The 22,142-nt window shown below is 40.5% G+C and overlaps 2 protein-coding genes across 3 annotated transcripts in view; one reads left to right on the top strand and one right to left on the bottom strand.

Annotated features, from left to right (window-relative positions):
* The window catches only part of acin1b (apoptotic chromatin condensation inducer 1b), a 29,587-nt gene extending 24,004 nt beyond the window's left edge, over nucleotides 1-5,583 (top strand). For both annotated transcript variants that reach the window (XM_041778986.1, XM_041778985.1), the window contains exons 13-17: nucleotides 1,131-1,238; nucleotides 1,738-1,845; nucleotides 2,467-2,857; nucleotides 4,104-4,201; nucleotides 4,292-5,583. In XM_041778986.1, the coding sequence (XP_041634920.1) occupies nucleotides 1,131-1,238; nucleotides 1,738-1,845; nucleotides 2,467-2,857; nucleotides 4,104-4,201; nucleotides 4,292-4,621 (1,035 nt within the window). In that variant the 3' untranslated portion in view covers nucleotides 4,622-5,583. The remainder of the gene's footprint in view (nucleotides 1-1,130; nucleotides 1,239-1,737; nucleotides 1,846-2,466; nucleotides 2,858-4,103; nucleotides 4,202-4,291) is intronic.
* Nucleotides 5,584-5,643: 60 nt separating this feature from the next.
* Nucleotides 5,644-21,562, bottom strand: ajuba (ajuba LIM protein). The gene is made up of 8 exons (XM_041779519.1): nucleotides 18,928-21,562; nucleotides 13,947-14,048; nucleotides 11,901-11,968; nucleotides 11,710-11,772; nucleotides 8,648-8,778; nucleotides 8,234-8,285; nucleotides 7,992-8,060; nucleotides 5,644-6,197 (listed from the first exon to the last, which is right to left on the bottom strand). Exons 1-8 carry the CDS (start codon nucleotides 20,486-20,488, stop codon nucleotides 6,063-6,065), a joined length of 2,181 nt encoding a protein of 726 aa, XP_041635453.1. The 5' UTR covers nucleotides 20,489-21,562; the 3' UTR covers nucleotides 5,644-6,062.
* Between the last annotated feature and the right edge of the window lie 580 nt (nucleotides 21,563-22,142).

Below are 22,142 nucleotides of genomic sequence, written 5' to 3'. Positions count from 1 at the left end.
AACGTATGTCATTGAAGAAAGGCTTGAAGTTAAACATGGATTAAAGACGACCTGATTTCTAATGCCATCCAGCTTCTTTAATCTCAGTTAAACAGGAGCTCTCAGGAAGTTTCAACCATGGAAAACAATATCTTTAGTACGTTAGCAGTTATTTTATATAAATGTTCAGTGATTTTAAGTGACACGTCTTTTTGATGATTCTGTTTGTTAGCATCATTTTATTATTTCTTTCCCCAGTTAAAGAGAGGGACAATGAAGAGTTGTGTATAATTTAGAAAAATGTTACCATTATTTTCTCTGACTTACTCCTCTCTGCTGTTTGTTTGTAAAGTACGATCTTGTTGACTGTAGGAACAGAATTGCTCATTGGGACAAAGTGTCTGAGTGAGTAAGAACGTGCATAACATTGCCTGTTGCAGGGGTTTCAAAGCGTGTCAACATTTTGTAAAACACATCTTTTTCATTTTCCTTGAAATTTGAAAAGTAAAAAGCTAAAAAAAACAAACATTTGGCTTATATCATACATGCCTATTCAAGTGGTTTAACTTCACCTTATTTATTTATGAAAAATAACAAAGCCAGACAGCTCCTGTAGCTTTCTGTTTAAATAATCCCGTGACTTGATCACTAAACGTGGGTACTTTGTTTCAATATGATTTCAAAGATACACAGCCTCACACTATCATTAGCAGGGACCTCGTACGTACTGTGGAATAAAGCGCCATCATCAGAACTCATCCGTGAAAATCCAAACTTTCAGTAGTCGTGGTCATACTTCCTCTTTTTTACTTCTCAAAAAGAATCTCTCAATTTAGCCTTGCTCATTACTTTCATCAGCTAAGCAGATCAATTTTTTCTGTTTGTATATTGTAATGTCTTACACTTTGAAAACCGCTGGTCTGGTGGTTTGGTTTTCCCCCATGTACAGCAGATGTAGGGCTTTAAGCAGATGGCTCAGGTTCAAGTCTTATCTGGCTCCTTTCCCACACATCATTCCACACTGTTCACACTATTTCCTTCTCCATCTTCTGTCTTGTCTAAACACAGGATAAAACCTAAAAATCCATGCTGTAATCTTGACCCAATATTGGTCATAAAGTCATTCATGAATTTTGTTTTGCATCCCACAGGTTCGACCGTTCACTCTGGGCCAGCTCAAAGAGCTTCTGAACAGGACAGGCAGCGTGGTGGAGGATGGCTTCTGGATCGACAAAATCAAGTCTCATTGCTTTGTTACAGTGAGTAACAACAAATCAGTGTTTTCTTGCATATAGATAACCAACTGTGTGTAAAGATAACCAGCTCATAGTTTATTATTGTTGGGGCTTTCTAAGTAATTCAGCCAGAGTTTAACATTTTATAAATCAAAACTGATTGAGTTGGTTGGACGATTTCTGCAGAATTTGTCAGGCACCACTACAGCAAGAATATCCTGCCTGCCTGAAGAATAATACCTTGACAATAATGTATGATGTCTGTGTTAGACAATGGTGAGACTGGAAGTATTATGAGAGGAGAATTATTTGACATTACAAAGAAGGTTGCTGCTAAATAAATAGCTCAAAATATGTCTGTTTTCTGCAGGATGTGAGATTTTAACTGAAACATTTGGGTGATTGTCACTTTAACTCCTAAACTATCACCCTCTTTCAACAAGCCCTTTTCTGCAGAAAGTGTTTGATGTGATAACATTTAAAAAATAATTTGTCACCGTCCTCCTCCTCTCCTATCCTGCAGTACGCTACCATGGAGGAGGCAGTTGCTACCAGGACCGCCCTCCATGGGGTCAAATGGCCTCAGAGCAATCCCAAAGTCCTCAGTGTCGACTTCTGTGAGCAGGATGAGGTAACAGTAGACTTAATGTAGCATAAATAATGACAGTAAAAAGTTAAAGTAAAAGTAAAAAGAAATATTTATACTTACAGTACATTCAGAAAGTATTCAGACCCCCTACACGTTTGTCGTTGGAGACCTGATGATGGCACAGATCTTAGGAAGGCTACAAAAAAAATTCTCTTGCCAAACCTCTTCCATTATAGAATTATAGAAGCCACTGTGCTCATGGAAACTTTCTGTGATCTTGTGGTTTTCTGCTGTAAAGGACATTTGTAGGGATCTATCCTTCAAAAAACACCCTGATATCTACAAGCATAAACGAAATCACTGAGTGAGCTTCAAGAACAGACCACAGTAAAAGGCTTAAGAGATGAAATATTAATGGTTTTTATTTCTGGAAACATTTCAGAAGAGCAAACACAAACTTTGTCCTTAGTGGTGTCTGTGGGATTTCTTCTTAAAAGTTTCAGGCTGCATCATATCTTCCAGCGTGTTAGATTACTGTTAAAACTTATCAAAAGCAGTAAAACAGGACAGTTCTGTTTTTACTCAGACTGGGATGCAAAAATGAGGTTCTTTTCCGTACAATCTCAGCTAAAATAGGTCCATTAAACATCTGTTTTCCTGCAGCTGGACTTCCACAAAGGAATCCTGAAACCTGAGAAGGAGGAGAAGGACCATGTCACCCAGCCAGGCACTCCTCAAACCCGACTGCCCCCTCTGATGCCCGAGCGAGACCGAACCAGAGAGAGAGACCGGGACAGAGACAGAGAACGGGAGCGAGAACGGGAGCGGGACAGAGGCGGCGTTGGGGGGGTGGGAGGTGTGAGGGACCTGTGGGCGGAGCGAGAGCGAGAGATGGAGCGACGGGAACGAACCAGAGGCGAACGGGAGTGGGACCGGGATAAGATCAGGGAATTCGCAAGACCAGGAGAGGATGGACGGCGGTCTCGATCCAGAGAGAGGGAGAGGAGGAGGAGAGAGAGGAACAAAAGCAAAGAGAGGAAGACGGATAAGAAAGGTAAGACAAGTCACTGACATGTGATCAGATCAGAATTTCTTACAAAGGAGAATAGCAGAGTGAAGCATGTTTTTTTTTGTTTTTGTTTTTTTTTTTAACAGCAAGCAAAACTGTAGACACCAGGTATTTAAAGTTGTAACATTTCCACAAAACTGAAGGAGACAAATTGGTCTGTCGCATCAAACTTAAACCTTCATTCGAAGCAGTCTGTTCCTGTTTTTTCTCAATCGAGCAACCAACTCTTCATCCACATTAGTGTTACGTTCTGAATTTAAAAGCCACTTATACGAGGCAATCCTTGCCATACCCTGGCACGTATGACCCCAGAGTCTATTTTTTTTTGACCAGTGTGATGCTCCATATCACCTTCAAGAACCGTAAACTTCCACGGCCATGGAAGAAATGGGTGTCTGCTCGTTACGGTTGCAAACAAGCAGAGATGTGCCGTGTGGAAGTGTAATCAATACAACCATCAGAACAGTCATTTTTAACAGACGCTAGCTGAGTTGGTAGAGCTGGCACTCATATACTAGAGTCCTTAATGCACTGGCTGCTAGTGCAAACAAATGTAATAGCTCATCCAAAAGTTCTGACATATCTTAGATATGATACAGATATGATATCTGTACTTGGATCAGGTTGGGCTTGGAGCAATGCAAGTGCAGATAAGCTGGTGACAGAGCAAACTTACTTCACCATGACAGGGTGCAACTGGCCTTAGTGGGAGTTATGGATGGATTGTGTTATTGGCAGGTATAGAACAAAAATGTATCAGTATCAGCCAATATTAACTACTGATAACTGCTGGACATTATCAGCTATTTTTACCAATAAGTTTGTGAAGTTTTAGGCTGGACCAACAGACATGTCATCTGGAGTCTTTCTTTGTTTATCCTCATTCCTTAAACTTTAAAGTGTGTTTTTAAGGCATAAAGTTCTATTTCAGAACTATAATTAGTATATCAGTATCAGCTAAAATGATCAGTGAATACGGATACATCAGATATCTGCAAAAAATCCAATATCATGCTTCCCACTGAGAAAAGTAATTTTCATCTCACAAAGCTTTTCTTCCTCTGCATAAACCACATATCCACACTATATTGTTCTCTTTCATCTTGACAAAGAAAATTAAGTGTGTTATTGCCAGGATATAAAACTCATAGCTATTGCAATTCCAAGGTTTGAAAGAGAAGAGTTTGTTCATCCCTTTTAAAATGTTCTTTTTTGTTTTTCTAATGAGCAGAAAAAGGAGATGAGCCTCCTGCCAAACTGCTGGATGATTTGTTCCTAAAGACCAAAGCAGCCCCCTGTATATACTGGCTCCCCCTCACTGAGGAGCAGGTTTGTCTCAAACTTGTTACTTTTTTCCTGTCACAGTAAGGGTTTTAGACTTCAGGTCATCTTAACCATATTGTGCTTTGTGTCCACCAGGTGGCGCAAAGGCTCCTGGACCTCACAGAGAGGCAGAAAGAACGCGAACGACGACGCAAGGAGCGAGAAGAGGAGGACAAGAAGCGAGAGGAGGAGAAGAAGGAGAGGCTGAAGATCCGAGAGAAAGACGGCAACACGACGGCAAGCGGCGGTGGAGGAGGAGGAGGAGCTGGGCGAGGAGCTGACGGAGACAGAGAGAGAGAGCGCGGACGAGACAGGGAGGGGGACAAGAGGAGGGACAGCGGCCACCGGCCCAGACGGCCATCTGCAGGCGCCGGGAACGGACGACGCTCTCGTAGCCGAAGCAACCCGAGAGACAGACGCCGCTGACGGGGAGGTAAAGAGACGAGAAGATGAAGAGAGAGGAGTGTCATCGCTGAGAAGAGGAAACTGCAGATGAGAATATATTGGGGAAATGTGTCTCTCTTTTCTCATTTCAGCTCCTCACCGCCTGTCCCACCAGGCCGTCCACATTGACGCCGGCATTGTCTTCCACACACTTCTGCCATTTTTCCCAACATGCCTCATTCATGTTTTGTAAAAAGTAAGATGACAGTTCATGTAGCGCCCACTCTTATGCCCTCTCATTGTCTTCCAGAATTCAAAGCGAGTCCTGCCACTCCTCCTCCTCTTCTCTGTCGTCTGTAAAGTCTCCGCAGTGTCAGGAAAAAAACAGAGAGGGCTCTGGTGGTTTTTGTCCCTTGAGGTTTTGGAGCCCGCCTCTTTATTTTAGTTCTGCGGGCGCGCAGTTTCCTTCCTCCTCTGAGCCCTGTAATAAAACAAGTTCAAAATAGATCCCTGACCTTCAGAAATTTTCTAGGATCAGTTTTAGCGTTCTTCTTTTCAGCACCGACTTTTTTTTTTTTAATACAGATACGATGACTACAAGCTGTTTGTCAGAAATGAGGAAAGTTGTTTTGAATTATTCTGAATCATGTTCGTTTTTCAGCCTCGGAGGATCATTGTGTGATGTCCCACAAAATACAACTCAAGTCTGAACACTGTAAAAGTGTGTGACAGCCCGAGCGTCCACTGTGGATGTTTGTGGCCAGGATGTGAAATTATTGTGACGTTTACTCTAATAATTTTGGGAAGCTGACCTCCCCTGCACTGACCCTTCAATCAGATATATTTAAGAAGAGGTACTAATAAAACTGTACCTTCTAATAGAGTAATGGTGAAAATTTTAATCTTAATTTTATGTTTTTAGTTGGAAACAGTTATTTTTGTTGCTTTTTTCTCCTCCTGAAGTGCTGAATGTACTGAGAATTTAAGAAATAAATTTAAATTGCGTAACAGCTTTGGTTTTCATTTTTTGCTTCTGTTAAATAAAAATGTTGCTGCAACATTTGTTTGAGCACAATGAAAATATTTATTACAACATGCAGAAATTACAGTAATGTTTTCCCCAATTTGTACAGATTCACGTTACAAATCTCTTACAGTAAAGTCAAATATAAGTGCAAAATGTTTGCTAGCGATAAGAATATTTACAAAACAGTTAAGCAAAAATCCCTTGTTCTTCTACAGCAAACAGTAGCCACATTTGGGTAAAAAAAGCAGTAGTTTCTTTCCCGTTCCCTTATATCTATGGTACAGTAATAGTACAGAAAGTACAGCAGGCAGTTCATGGGACAAAAAGGAAGTGATCCCAGAGGAATCAGAGGAAATGTCTTAATATCAGCAGTTTTATCTCAGAAAATAAAGCATACAAAGGAATGACAGCACACTAAGACCAGCTTTTTCAAAAACACACACACACAGGAACTGATCAGTGTGTGGTGTTCTGAGGGGGAATGTTGTGTGGGGCGCACACTCTGCTCATGTGGCAGGAGTGGCAGAGGAGATGAGAGTCCAGAGGGAAGCACTGTGAGCCAGGCTTATCAGAGAGCTGCTTACCGCACTCCTGAGAGGAAAAAGATACAGAAGAGAGCTCAGACATAGAAGCACTTCTGAATAACAGTCAACCGAGGCTGATCTTAACTATCCAAATATTCTTTTTATCTTAAAAGAAAGCTAAACAGAAGCCATCAGTATGTCCAGTTATCACACTTCTACAATTTCAACCTCAGGATGATTTTTGACAGTCTGGCTGAGACTGAGTGGGCTGATCATCTCTTATGGCTACTCACACAGTTCATCTGATAAGCTGTATATACCAGAATGGAAATAAACGCCAAAACTTTCTATATAAGATCAGATTAAACTTCTGTTCAGGGTTAAAGTAACGGTTATGATACCACAGTTAAAAACCTGGTTACAAAACGTAACAGCAAAAAGGCTCGTCCTCAGTGAAAACATTCTAAAGTAGCAAGCATATATTATGTAACTTCATTAGCTACATAAGCTACTCAGATAATACAGCGAAAGCTAAGCTTACAAAGTAGCAATGTAAGCTACATATCTATGTAGCTATGTTAGCTTTAGCTGTTTGCAAAAGCTTGTGTTGCTAAAGCTAACTTAGCTAGAGATAACATAGTCATGTAGCTAAAGCTAAGCTCTCAAAGCAGCTATGTAATCAACATGGCTACTCTACATAGCTACTTTAGCTTTAGCTACATTTGGTAAGGCTCACATAGCTAAAGCTAAAATAAGCTTTATTACCTCCACCAAGGAGGTTACGTGATCAGCAGGGTTTGTTAGTTATAGTTTGTTTATTGGCAACATAACTCAAAAAGTTATGGATGGATTTTGATGAAACTTTCAGGAAATATCAGAAATGGCACAAGGAAGAACTGATTAGATTTTGGGAGTGATCCGGATCACCTTCTGGATCCAGGAATTTTTTAAAGGATTCTTTACTATTGGGAGATAGGGCTTATGGCGGAGGTCTGCGCTCTCGGAGTGCTTTTCTAGTTGGCTTATGTTACAATTTTATCACACTATAATGTAGTGTAGCTAAGTTAGCTTTAGCTAAGGCTAATGAAGCTAAAGCAAACCAGGTTTATGAGATGTTCTTTAGTCTGTAATGATAGCAACGTGGTTATTTCAAGAATGTAACTGTTCACTTTGTTCATGAATAAAGTTAATTTTTTGTAAAATCTAAAACTGGCAAATAACGGCACTTCCTGTTTGAGATATCGATGTCTCTGATGAAAAATCTGATGACTTGATCAGATCTGGCTGTCAGAGATGTACAACCTGCAGCCACACCCCTCTCATTTTTGATCATCTTTTGTTTTTACTTTATAAAATCGCAAGTAAACTCCTGTATTCTGACTAGATTGTGAACATTAGTGCAAAATATTTGTGCCATTAAGGCTGGGCGTACACAGTGCAATTTTAAGCAGATTCTAACCCAATTCTTGAGTTGTTCAACTAGTCAAATCAAATTACATCCTGACCATGTAGCATTTAAGTGAGGTGTATGGGGGTGTTTGTGACTGCAAAGCACAGCCCATTCAGGTTCTTCTCTTTAAAAGAAACTTAGCTTACATTTATCATAGTGTCATCCTGGTTTTACTTGTACAGTGTGAACTCAACCCTTATGAAATACTTTTTCTCTTCAGATCTTTTCAGTACTCTTGTTTATTAAAATATAAGACTGTTTGATTCTAAAAGATGTCATTAAAATGTATCGAAGTATCAGACAGCCTTTGTGTCTTCAACAGTGATTAAAACATTTAAGGGTGGGAGCAGAAAAAGGTGCACTTCAATGTGATACTGAAGGATGTAAACGTGTTTGTGACAGATAACTCACCTCACAGTGGTAGCACTCAAAGTGATAGTCCTTGTTCATAGACACCACCCTGAGGATCTCTTCACTGCCCTGGAACAAACAAGACAAACCAAAAGGTCACAAATCTGTTTAACATAATCTAATGATAAAATAGACTGAAACTGACTGTCTTCCATTAAATTTGTTGTGAAAGTATTCTCAATGTTCCAACACATAATGAGGACAGCAGGCAGACAGAACATGTATTTAACACTTGTACTCACCTCAGCAGGTAAGATGGGTTGTAAACAGGCAGCACATTTTGGGGCAAAAGTCCTGTCGGACAACAGCAAAATGTCAATTAACGATGGAGTACGGATATAACAACTAATAATATGATCAAAAATCAATAAATACGAATGAGTCAATCAAAAATGAGAAGAATTATTGCTATGCTCTTTAGCCAGCTGTCCTTTTTGTTATTTGGTGTCTACACAATCCAGTCTTGACAAAGGCATCCCAGACAACCTCTGTATGACGTCTGGGATGCATCCATACAAAGTTTTAAAGATTACCATGTGGTATCAGAATGCCCAAATCTGATATAAATCTATGATTGTTTCTAGACTTATGTGATAGGAGTCTGCAGACAGGTAATTCTGATTTCACACGATGTCTTTAAACACTTAAAGTCTTACTTGTTGTAGTCTGCCACACAGTAGATGTTGCTGTGATGGTCCACAGTGAACGGCACACCATCCAGAGCCTTTGAGCACCGCACACAGCGAAAACAGCCAGGATGGTATGAGTTCCCCAAAGCCTGCAGGATCTGAAAAAAAATAAAATAAATAAAAAAAGATAACAATAAGCAAGCTCTTAAAAACAAATTTGGCTTACTTGACTAAGATTTTAAGTGCTTCCACAGTCAAAAGTCCAACACTTCAGTTTATTACACTGTGCTATGGATTGATAAGAAGCTTTTCTTAAATTTTAAAGTCCTTTTATTGTGTTTTTTCCCCTCAACAGTTTTTCAGTCTTGTCATTTTATTGGTTGGCTGGCTTGCAATTAAAGCACCAGCAGCCTGTCAAATGTTACCTGTTTCATTCCCTTTGACCCAATGCTTGTGGAACGATGAAGTTTCCAGTACCTATCCTGGACAAATCCCTGCTTTGTAATCACATAAATACAAAGAAGTCTGTTTCATCCAGAATAAGATTAAAGAAGACAAAGACACAGCCCTGATAAGATAAACCCCTGTTAGAAATCTAAATGATGAGATAAAACGCCATTAGAAAGGAATGGAAAGAAATACTTAGAGCTACAATTATGAGATTGAAGAAGGCATGATTATGAGATAAAGGGATTAATTATGGGAGAAAGTCATCATTAAAGGATTTAGTGTCACAATAATGGATGGAACATTTTCATGAGAAATGATAAAGTAATCATCATCATAAGTTCATAATGAGATTTAAGCTTGTTTTAATGAGGTGGAAGACAAAAGTAAAAGATATAAGATCCACTCATGTCTTCCTTCATGAAAACTATGGGGAGTAGAGGGATGTGCTCCATTCCACAGGACCAAACAGGCTTCTCATCCCGGCTCTCTCTTCCCCGTCACATGTTGCACTGCCAACTTCCTTGAGAAGGGTCTGGCTGCAGCCTGTACATGTCTTTACAGGACGTTTATCTGAGACACTGTATACCTTAGAAAAGAAGTGCCATAATTTGCTGGTACAACGTATTTCCATTTTTAAATTTGTTTTAAAATTCAGCTTCATTCATAAACAAAGTCTGGCATTTCCAGTCATTGAATAACCCCACTGCAAACATTACAGACTAAGAAACATTTTATTCATAAAATAGAGAAAAGGTCAGGGGTCTAATCCAGGGGGTAAACTATGTAAAGACCAGTTTTATAAGCAGTTACAAGAACTGGTGCTTTCTTTTGCATGCTTTAACTAACATAGCTACACTAGCTGCATGATTAATGTTACTACATAAGCCAATGTAGCCAAGTTAGCTTTGGCAATGTGAGCTTTAGAAGTGTGACCTTAAGCAAATGCAGCTAAAGCTAACAGAGCTACATAGATAACATCTTTAGATAGCTTTGCAAGCTTAGCTTTGGCTATATTAGCTACGTAGCTATGTTAGCCACGTACTTCCTTTATCTATGGCTAAGCTTTAGCAATGAGATTTTTGCAGCTAAAGCTAGCTTAGCTACTTAGATAACGCATCTACATAGATAACTATCCAAGTAACTTACATAGTTGCTTTGTGAGCTTAACTTCAGCTACATTAGCCACATTAGTTATATCAGCTAAGTAGCTCTGTCATCTGTAGCTAAGTAAACTTTTGCAACATGAGCTTCAGCTAACTTAGCTGAGACTAACTTAGCAATGTAGATAAGATATGTGTTGCTGTTTTGGGTGCTCAGCTTCAGCTCTGTTAGCTCCATTATCTACATAGCTTATGTAGCTAACAGAGCTACATAAGCTATGTTTGCAGAGTTAGAATGTTTTCATGTAGGATGAGTTTTTTTTCCCGTAAGCAGACTGTTTACTCAGCTTTAAAAAACATGTTGTAATCCGGTTTTGCACATCATGTTTTAAACTTTTACAATTTGGTATCGTAACACTTACTCTAACCTGACCCTAAATGGAAGTTTAATCTGATTTTATTTCAGATGTTTTAGTATGCATTTCCATCTTGACATATATGGTATCTCAGATGAACAGGCTGTGAGAATGGCCGTCAGAGATGAATGGTCTGCAGCCAGACTGTCTTGACTTCTCTGGGCCTGAGCTCATCTGACATGGACTGACCTAAAGTGGGAAATTGCTATGGTGTGACAAGTCCACTTTCCAATTGTTTTTGGAAATAATGGTCCTCACGTTCTCCGAGCTTAAGAGGAAAATGACTATCCAGATTGTTTTCAATGCAAAGCTCAAACGCCAGCATCTGTGATTGTTTTGGTGTATTAGTGCCCACAGCATGGGTAACTTACACATCTATGAAGGCCCCATTAAAACTGAAAGGTACATTCAGTTTTTGGAGCAACATATACTTCTTTAAAGATGTCTGTTCCTTGGACATTCCTGCTTATTTCATTAAGACAATGCCAAGCTGCATTCTGCACAACTTACAACAGCCTGGCTTCACAATAAAAGAGTTAAGGTACGAGACTGGCCTGCATGTAGTCCAGATCCGTCTCCCATTAAAAATGAATGGCTCATTATGAAGCGCAAAATAGGACAACAGAAACTTGCTGTTTTAAGCAACTTAAGATGAACAAGCAAGAATGGAAACAATCCCACTCTCAGAGCTTCAACACTATACAGTCCTCAGCTGCTTACAGAGTTCTTAGAAGAAAATGTGATTACAACACTCTCTCCTGAGTGTCTGAAGTCCTGAATCTTGAAGGTGGTTAAGCCATTCAAATCATATATTTAAAAAAAACAAAACATGTCTGTGTATCCCAGGCCCACTTTGACTTTTCTATTTATATTTTGGGTATTAAGAGGTTCAAATATGGTCAAAAGTTTTCAGCTAATCACTCCCAACTTTTTTTGTTGATGAAAAAAGCCAGAGCAAACATTCCTCTGATGATCTGACGTGGGAACCAGAACAGGAGCCAACAAAAAGGACGTCACTGAAATTTTTTAATCCTCCAGGGGATCTTAGAGGGCATTCTGGGAAGTGACTACAAAACACACAAGCTAGGTGGAGGACCAGCAGCTTCACACACATGCTCCTCACCTGCTCAAGAATGAGGTGGCCACACACACAACACTTCTCCGCAGCAGCCTGGAATCCTGAAAACTGTAATTACAACAAAGAGATTACCATTAGCAGAAAATCAATCCTCTGACTCTGAGCGCGCCTGTGTGTGTGTGAATGTGTGTGAGAGAGAGGTAGATGACAAAACACACCCTGACCCCAACTCTTACCATGTAATCCTCTTTACAGTACACAGAGCCGTTGACATTGTAGAAGTCCTTGTTTCTCAGGGTGCGTCCTGCAGGGGGAGAGAGATGACTCAGCAGGATCAAAAAAAGGGATTTTTTTTCCAATGCAAATCTTTAAAAATCACATATAATGAGGCCTAAGGAAATATCAAGAGGGAAAACGTAGCCTTTGTAACATGAAAATCCACATTTAGTTAGAACTGTGCAATAAGATAGCAAATTCTGACTTAGAAGTTATAAGCAGGCATATTTAAGAAAGTACAAAACAATTAAAGGATTTTTAAAAACAAGTGGAATGAAAGTAATTGATATGAAATAAGAATTAAGAAGAGTAAAAATTCAAGTACTAACTGTGAGCTAAAACTCAAAATCATATTTCAACGATAAAGGTCTTAAATATGAGAAACATTCATTCAGTACAGTTATACCAGGTTGCGTCATCAAAAAATAAAGCCAATGCAGAAGTGCAAAACTGCAGTTCCTTAAATGTCCACTTGAGGCTGGACAACCCTTCTCAAAATAGATACCCACATACACGCCAGTCAAACCTTTAGACGATGAATTAGAGCAGTGATTTTCAACCTTTTTCCCCCATAGTACACCTGAGACCAAGCAGAAATATCAAGGCTGACCATATCTACACAAAATAGTCTCTTTAAAACTATTACAGTAATTTTAGCTGTATAATTATAGCAGTAATATCAAATTGTTAAAATTCCCACTGCACATCTGACTCGCCTTAAGGTAAACCGGTATACTGGGCTCATTGTTTCAGAGACGCTGAGCTAGAGAGTTAGGGTGCATCATAGTGTGCATCAAGTGTAGACTAATTATGTATGAAATGTACAGGGCTCTATGTAATTAAATGTTTTAACTGCTCCGCCAACAATCTTAGAGCTAAAGCTATAAAAATTTTAATATAATGAAAAATTCACCTCAAGTACTTCAAAAAGTTGTTTTTTTTAATCGAAATTTTAGATTAATCTCATACAAAGTGAAATATTCCATGATCTTTTTTGTTTTATTCTCGATGATTATGGCTTACAGCTCACAAAAATAAAAAATCCACTATCTCAAAATATAAAAACATTGTGGAAAAAGTCTTGATTGCAAAAATTTCCTGAGCCTTTATTCTCTCACTCTGGTTCAGTACACATAACCACAATCATGGGGAAGACTGCAGACTTTACTATTGACCAGAGGACAATCATTGAGACCCTTCACAATCAGAGTTAGCCGCAGAAGGTCACTGCTTCAAGGGCAGGGCTGTTCTCAGAGGATATATGAAAGATATTTATGGAGAGTTGACTGGAAGAGAAAAGTGTGGTAAGAGATGGTGCACAAGCAACAGTGACGAGCTCAGCCTTCAGAGGATTGTCAAATAGGGAAGATACAGGAACTTAGGGGAACGTTACAAGGAGTGGACTGAGGCTGGAGTCAGTGGATCAAGAGCCGACACGCATAGACGGGTCTAGGAAATTGGCTTTACGTGTTATGTCCCTAGAGTCCAGCCAATTCTGAACCAGAAACAACATTAAAGGCTTCTCGCCTGGGCTAAAGAGAAAAAGATCTGGACTGCTGCTCAGTGGTCCAAAGTCCTGTTTTAAGATCAAAGTCAATTTTGAATTTCTTTTGTAAATAAAAGCCCCAGAGAGGAGATAGGAGAGGCACAGAATTCAAGTTGCTTGAGGTCAAGTGTTTTCAGTCTCCACAGCAATTTAAAAATTAGCAATTTGAGAAAAATGTCAGTAATAAAGAAATTACGATTACAACATTGTAAGAAAGATGACATGGAGATGAAAAGTCATTAGGAGTTTTATGGTCAGAATTATTAGATTGGATACCAGAGATATCAAATCAGAATAAGTGTTGTAATTATGACACAACTATGATTATTATAGGGTATGAGGGAAAAGATCATCATATTGCAGTGGAACATGGTAGTTTTGCTTGTTAAGAGTCAGTTTAAAAAGGTGTGGGTGATTCAGTGATGATTGTTGTGTCTGGAGGGTGAAGTGGGAGACTCACCACAAGACACGCAGGTGAAGCAGCGTGTGTGATAGAGGCTATCCAGAGCCTGGCAGGCATTGTCCGCCCCGTACACGCCTTTCCCACACTTCACGCAGGTTCCTTCCCAGACAACAGCAGGGGGGGAAAAAACACAACAGATACAAACACACATTTAGTGGCAAGTAATCGCTCAGCAGCTCTTAACACTTCGTTTACGACGCATTCCAAGAGGATGTGTCTGAAATCCAACTCCACACAAAGTGTCAACACTTGTAAATCCTCTCATTCGCACCACCTAGGGGATTTTCACACAGTTAAAACCCCAGTTAGCTGTGCCAGCCTTTTTGCTCATCCACACAAGTGTCTGCACTCGGGCTCTGTTATTAAAGGGAAACTTCACCGGATCTTGATGTTTGGCAGTCGTTCTCCAAAACAGACGACTCTTTCTTCTGGAGTTTTTAACCTTAAGACTTTCCTTTAAGTTTGACTCTGAACCCAACAATTTGAGCAATCTGGAGATTAAATAAGGTAGTACTTTTCCTTCATGATGTTAGGACCCTCGACTAGCTCAGGAGAGGAACAAAAATACTCCTAACGCCTCCTTCAATTCAGAGTCTGACTACTTTCCCACTCAATTTCAGTTAAAATTATGCTCATGACTCATGTTTTGTGCTGAAACAACCACATTTTCAGCTATCTTTCTTCATTGTTACAGTTATGTCTGGTAGGACTCCACAGACAGCAGTTAGAAAAAGTAAACAGAACATTTACAGAAAAATTAGCACAAGTACTTGTTTTGCAGCTTCATAGCTGTTGAAAAGTCACCTGTAAAGTGCAAACACTAAAAGCCAGTCAAACCTTACTCCTCCCTCTGCGTTTCCCATCCGACTGACTACAGTTTAGACAAAGTGAGGCCTCGAAATGTAAAGTGGAAAATTGGTGTGTTAGTCTGAGCTCCAGCCTTTTCCTGTGATCTATTTAAAGGGTCTGCCTGCCGTGTTTTTTCCTCTCTAATGGGGCCGAGGGAGTGCCACACAAATGGAGAATTTCTTCACTATTGGGCAGTCATTTTGGTATTTAGGAAAAGGCATGCTGCCAAAGCCAAAAAACCAAAGTGGGCTAAACTTGAGGCATCATATTTAACATCTGGAAGCTGCATCGTATAGAAAATATGGAGACAAAAAGAGCTGTTTGAAGTGCATTTGTGTTTTCTTTCTCGAAATGGATGACATTTTAGATTTTTGGGGTTCTTAACAAACAAAATTTAAGTTTGAAACACTTTTTAACAGGGCTGTCAAGATAAATCAAGATAATCTTGATTAATTAAGGTCCACAATTAGCGCACCAATTTTTTTTTGATCGCGATTAATTGCATGCTCTTTTGTCCATTTCAGTATACTTTTATTAAGGCCACAACAGTGTCTTCCTGCAGCCATCACTTCCCCTTAAAGGTGCAGTGTGTAGAATTGGGAATAAGATAACATCTAACAGTAAATCTAAATGGTGATGCTCATTTCTCTGATGGAAACTGTGGCAACAAGTGGGATTGAAAAAAGTGTGTTACGTGGTTCCTTCTGTTAACACAGAAACATGTAAAATGCAAAAATCCAAGATGGCTGTGTCCATGGAGGGGACCCTTCCCATACATATGGATAAAAGGCTTATTCTGAGTTAATTAAAAAAGATCTCTTTTTTGTTTATAGTTGATTAAACACTAATTTAGATAGACCTAGTTAGAAATATTATGTTTCATTTTTACCAAGTTTGTTCAGCTAAATGCTACTTGGCTTAATATCACACACTGTACCTTTAATGTCTCATTTCACTTTAAAAAACTCACAGACAGCTCAGTGGAGAAGACAGAAATAATCTGAACTTTCCTAATGATCTCTTATTTCATTTTCAAACCATAGCAAGTTCCTTTTTCCATGGTTAAGTCTATACTTAAATCTTTGATCTTCCACTAAAAGAAGGTCTGTGCCCAAAAAGAAAGTCAATTATCCTGAGTTAAAGACAGTAGAAAAATCCAAAATGACACGAAAACAGTTCAGGGTGCAATCAATTACGATTAACTGCAGAAATACACTGCGGTCAAAATTTTCAATCTTTTGACTGCCCTACTTTTTAATTAATTTTCTGCTTTTCCAGCCTCCATATTTTATTTTAAATGTAAATCTATAAGCCCTGAAAAATAGGACCTTCAGAATTGAAGTGTCATTTTTTTTCTTTCAGCTAGGTTACCTCTGACTCTCTCTGTAAGTTAATGGTTTTTTATAGAAGTGTAGAGTGTATGTGTTGGCTGAGCTCATGTTGTCTTCATTCACGCCTCTCAACCTCTGATTCCTCCCTTAATGGCTGAGAGGAGTACAGTATTGTTTGTCCCCTGCGGGCACACATACCTGAGCAGAAAAACAGGCTGCAGCATACACCGCCCCTGCACACGCCAAGGCAGCATTACGCACACATACACATGACTCACACACGCTGCATTATTGTGGCCTGAAGTCACTCCAGGGGGGAGTACACACCCTTAATTCAACCAGGCACTGTAACACATACAGATCTTGAGCCCTAATCTTGTGTGACTCACAGTAATGGTCCGAGCTGTGTTTATTGTGGAGTGTGTAATTATTGTCTGAGCGTTTCAGCATTATTTTCTACTCTAATGGCCGTGAAGTCAAGTTTACGTTGTGTTAGTACTAAACATCTTCATTCTTCTTGGTCAGATGTCTACCTGTCTGGATCTGAAGCCTCAGCGTGGTTTTTCTTTCCTCCTTTATGCTTTGCGTGTTACAATGCTGCATGTCTCTGCAGGTTATGATGCACCATCCATCCATACAACGCTTTCAACTATTAATCCGTGCATCCATCCATACAACCCTTTCATTTGGAGAGAAACCTGTGATCTGACACTAGGCGGTTGGGAGGATGGTAATAACACACTGGACAGATGCTAGAACACTATGTATTAAAAGTGACGGCACTGTCTCGAGTTACGGATGTGGAGGTGCTCAGATACCATTTTTCCTGACACACATACTCTGAATTTGGCAGAGTAACCCTTGTAAGGTTGTCACAGACCAGAATTCTAAACTGTGATCGGATGCTAGTTAAAAATCATACGACAGTGATACCTTATACAACAGCAGCAGAAATTTAGACCTAGGCAGCCAATATTATGTTTTTTTCTTATTTTTAACCATCAAAAATTGCAGGCAAACTCCTGTGTGCTTTCTAAATTGCAGAAACATGTAACTATGGGTTTGTCTGCAATTTCTGATAGATTCATTCCTCTCCAAACACCTTTCTTAAGAAAACAATGTAGTTTTTAAAAGTTTCTGTACTTTCAGACACCATCTATGATTAAATAATTGAGATTGCATAGGTTAAAAACAAATTGAGTTTAACAGTATCAAACATATAACAAAATTCAATCCCTTGCATGTTAGCTGTTTTTTAAATGTAATATTGGTAAAAGAACTGTGATTCATAGCATACTGCCACAACCACCATAAATCTCTGCTAGCATCACATGGTTTGTCACTGTCTCAGCATGATACTTTACCCAGAAGATGTCCATTTTGGGGGGCTTTTGGAAAAACTATCAAGCTGAATCATGACTGACATTTTAACTGACACATAATTCAACATTTTGAGGCAGTACTGGGGCAGCGTTAGTTTCATCAACAAAAATATGACTAAAAATGTTGGAAGACAAGGCTGAGACTAACTATAAATAGATCTTTAATGATAAAAACTGAGGAAAAGTAAGTTACGGTTTCATCAAGGACACTAAAACAGACTAAAATGTAATAACTAGACTGTTGAACTATCAAAATCCATGATTTCTCCACTGTGCATGTAATTAGTAAAACAGAAGAGAGTAAGTGGAGAGCACTGAGTGTATGTTAGAATAAGGGATAAGGGCTACCGAAAAAAGTTTTTTAACCTCAAAATTCTGAAGTCCTTTCTCAGAATGACTGTTTTTCTCAGAATAACAGTCATTCTCAAAATATCTGACTTTAATATCAGAATTCTGGCTTCAATCGCAGATTTTCTCCCTCCTCCAAATTCTATTCTCTTGCCTACTTTAATCTTGGGTTTCCAACTTTACCCTGTAGTCTAAAACTGAAAAAAAATATTTTTCTTGGGAAAAAAAAATCTTTTTGTTAAAATTCTGTCAGTAATCTGACTATATTCTCAGAATTGTGACATTCACTTCTTAGAATTGTGAAATTAAGATCAAAATTGAAACTTGATTTCTTAGAATTGACCTTTTCTTAGAGTTTAAAATAAAATCTAAAAAATCAGTAAGAATTTTGACCTTAATCTTAAATTTCTGACTTTAATCACAAAAATCTGACTTTAACCTCAAAATTCTAAGAGTAAAGTCAGAATTAATATTTTTCTTAGCATTCTGTTCAGAGAGGTCTTTTTTTCTCAGAGTCCTAACATTGATCTCAGATATTTTTTTTTTTTTTACATTTTTTTACAGATTTCTGACTTTAATCTTGGAGTTCTGACTTTAATCCTCAGAAAATTGACCTTTTTTCCCCCTCAAAAACTATATATTGTCACCGTCTTAAATCTCAGTATACTGACTTTTTCCTGGAATTGAGTTTAATCTCAGGATTCAGATTTTTTTCTCTGAATTTGGAGGTTGAAGTCAAATTGAGACTTTTTTTTCTCCTCTGCCTGGAAAAAACATTGTCAGAAAAATTCTTCTGTCACAATTCTTACTTTTCTGAGAATTCTGACTTTATTGTCAGTATTTTGAAGAACTAATGCAAGGACTTTTTGACTAAAATGTTTTTGAGTTTTCATCAACTAGACCAAAACTTTCAAGAGAGAAATGTAAATTAAAGAAAACATTTTTACTAAAGACTAAGACCATCTTTAAAATAGCTGCCAAAATTTACACTGTACTGGAGACTGATACTGCTACTATTTTCAGTATTTCCATCTGATAGCTTCAAACAATTGTTGAAAAGGGTCTCACCAAAGAACTCCTGGCGATTCTCTCCTCCTTCCCTCCCGGCCCCTGCTCCTGGGTCTTCCAGAGGTTTGCCCGGTCCTCCAGCCGAGCATGGCCCAAGTGTAGTTGTACTCGGTTTGGAAAGGGCTGTCAGAGCAAGAGACTGCTCCTTTAGCATCAGACCGTCCAGGAGCCCCCCACCTTCCAGTGCTGCATCTCTCAGGAGAAGTCGAGTGAGCTCTTCCTGGTACCGAGTACCAGGTAGGTCAGAGTATCGGGCCCTGTCGCCCATCACACCCCCTTCTTTAGCTCTTGCTCCTGCCTGCTGTTCTTCCCACCACTCAGGGCTGGCCTGATAGCATGCTGCTGCTGGACTTCCAACAGCAGGTGGGTAGGAGTGTCTGCTGTCATGGGCACCTTGGCGCATCCCTACATCCAGGTACTGAGTCCAGGCCTCCACAGGGGTCACCCCAGCCCTGCCTGTAGCTCCATAACCAGCCACACAGCTACCTGTCTGCATGGAAGGTGACTGCTGCTGTGGAGGGAGTCCTCCAGAGGCAGAATAGCGGGAGTCGTAGCCCAGGCTGATGCCGCTGGTCCGATTGCTGCTGCACCGACTCCCCATGGGACTCCCTCCTCCACCTCCGCTCGCCGTGCTAGAGGCGAAGCTGGACCTGGGGCTGACCAGCACCGATTCCTGGAGGCTGAATGATGAGCATGGGCTCAGGGTTGGTCCTGGAGGATAGAAGAAGCCTCCTCCTACACCTCCTCCGGTCATATCAGATGTTCGATGTGGTGGATGAGAGAGGGATGCAGGCCTGGTGCTCTCCCAAAGTTCACATCCTGTGCTTAGGCGTTTGTAAAACAGAGCTTCCTGGAGAGAGAGGCGTTTGTGTCTTTCAGGCTCGGCAAGGTAACCTGGCTCTCCAAGACCACTTCGAGGAGCTGAGCCATAGCCGGCGGCAGCAGGGTACGGTGGCGGAACAGAAAGAGGAGGTGGCTGGGATAGGAGCTGCTGCCGTCTGACAAGCTGCTGGAGCTCCAAAGAGTACCGGCGTTGATTTAAGGATTGTTTTGAGCCAAACATCCCAGAAGGGTCACACTCAGGCCCCAGACCAGACTCACGCCTTAGGTGGGAATCAACACCTTCACCCAGGTAACAGGAAGCTCTCTGCTGAGGGGAGCGGCGCCTCAGTGGGGCCAAGTTGGAAGGGTGAAGCTGTTGCTCGCCATCTTGAGGTACAGCACCCACATTGGAGGAAGGTGGTGGTGGGGTTAGGAGCTGAGAGGGAGTTATTCCCATCCCTCCTCCTCCGGCTGCTCTCCCACTCGCTGGAACACATGCATCATTTGTGGTTGCAGAGGCAAGCGAGAACTGGCCAGGTCTTGAGGGCGAGGCAGCTGCAGAACTGGGAGCTGGTGGCAGACCGCTGCCCCCAACGCCGCCTCCGGAGATGCCAGTGTTAGCGTTGCTGTTATTAGAGTTGTTGGCAGAGTCCTGTTTCTTCTTTGAACTGTTGAATTTCACACTGCCGGAGTCTGTTAGCTTTAATTTCTCCAACAACTTGCTTATTGGCCTGTCCATGATGAAGGTCTTGTCTTGTTTTGTACCTGTCTAGGCAAAGTCAAGTCCTACAGCTCCCCCTTTAAATTACAGATTATTGTGCTCAAATACAGTGTAGGTTGATATACAGCAGAACCAGTGAGTTCAAGTTAATCTTCAGTATTCACAACAAAAACTACAAAATCCTTACTACAGTATCAAAACTGGCCTTGAAGCTTGCAGAAAGCTACAAAAATGGCCCTTTACGTACAGACAATAAATACAACACAGATAAATAAGACATTTAAGACATTTCATGGTGGTTACATGACTTAAGTCCTCTGAGTCATCTGGTTTGTCCTCATGTGGAAAATCCAAAGGCACAGGTAGGCTGTGGCGAGGAAGAATCCATCTGATTATCAGTCTATTAGTTCAAGTCAATCCAGCCAGGAAGCAGGAGAATCATACATCCAGGACACTTCAGCGTGACCTATGGTCGGGGAGGGCCTCCTTTGTGGACCCTCATGTGGCTCCACATCTGCATCGTCTCCGTTACTTAAACAGTCTGAAACACACGTCAATTCAGTATGTTTGAAATCGTGCCTATCTTCAGTGCTGCGTAAGGTGCCTCTCCGTTTAAATTTCCTTTTTACAAAAACAAAAAGCGAAGACGTTCAGCGGGATGCAGGCTATCGCCGCTTCATGTGGGTCCAGTGTAAACTAGAAAATAAATCCGTTTGTGCACAGAAAGTCGACTCACCCGACTTCTTCCATTCATTTCAGGAAAAACCGAGCTCCGAGTACGTTGAATTACCTTTAACTTTCAACTCAGGCAGCGGAAAACACACAAACGGCACTTGCTAGACCGCTCAGTCCGTCCGTCCATCCGCCTGTGCTCAAAGCTTTTATCTTTCCCCTTTTTCAAAGAAAAGAAATCCTCTTCGGGAGTCGGTGGAATAGTAGCGGAAAAGTTTGGAAAGAGAGAGGGAAACGTGGAGAAACCGGTGTGCCGTTACAGTCGCTTCCCAGCACACCAGTGCTAGCTTAAACGAGTTGAGATACATAAAATCCCTCCCCGTGTGCACTGCACGGTCGACAACTTTGTTTCTTTCTTTCTTCCCCCTAAATAATTACTTACCTCCCCCCTCTCTTTACAACGGTCGAGCTAGGAACGTCTGACAGAGCAATTTCCGGTTTGAACTCTTCAAATTCCCCTTTTTTCTGTCCGGCTAGCCGATGAATTTGAACAAAAATCTGTCTTAAACAATGCGTGGCGCAGATTTGGTTTTATCTCAACTTACTTGCATATCTCCTTTTAATGAACACATGCAAAATTAAGCAAGTGACCCTTAAACTGTGAATATCTTTCTTTCTTCTGAGAAGAGATATTTTACTCGCTTTTATTTTGAAGGTGAAATTATCGGGCGACCGTTACTTAACGTACCATCCGCCCATTGAGCTTGACGCGCACCGTTCCTTTATCAGTCATCGGCGGCTCGTTTCCCCCACCAGGCCGGGACACCTTTCCACCAGCCATGGTCTGTTTCGTCATTCATACGCAACGAACGATGTCCGTACCGCAACTTACTAAAAAGTGCTTTATTTTATCTTCTTTCGGCCATAGAGCCAGGCGGGTGGGTTGGCAGGAGAGTTTACTTAATGTTCACTCACCAGAGTCATTCAGAGGCGCAGCCAA

Source organism: Cheilinus undulatus, linkage group 22 (genome assembly GCF_018320785.1).
Source record: "Cheilinus undulatus linkage group 22, ASM1832078v1, whole genome shotgun sequence".
Taxonomy (NCBI): Eukaryota; Metazoa; Chordata; class Actinopteri; order Labriformes; family Labridae; genus Cheilinus; species Cheilinus undulatus.
Note: the sequence above shows the minus strand (reverse complement) of the source record. Positions and strands in the feature narration are given on the sequence as shown.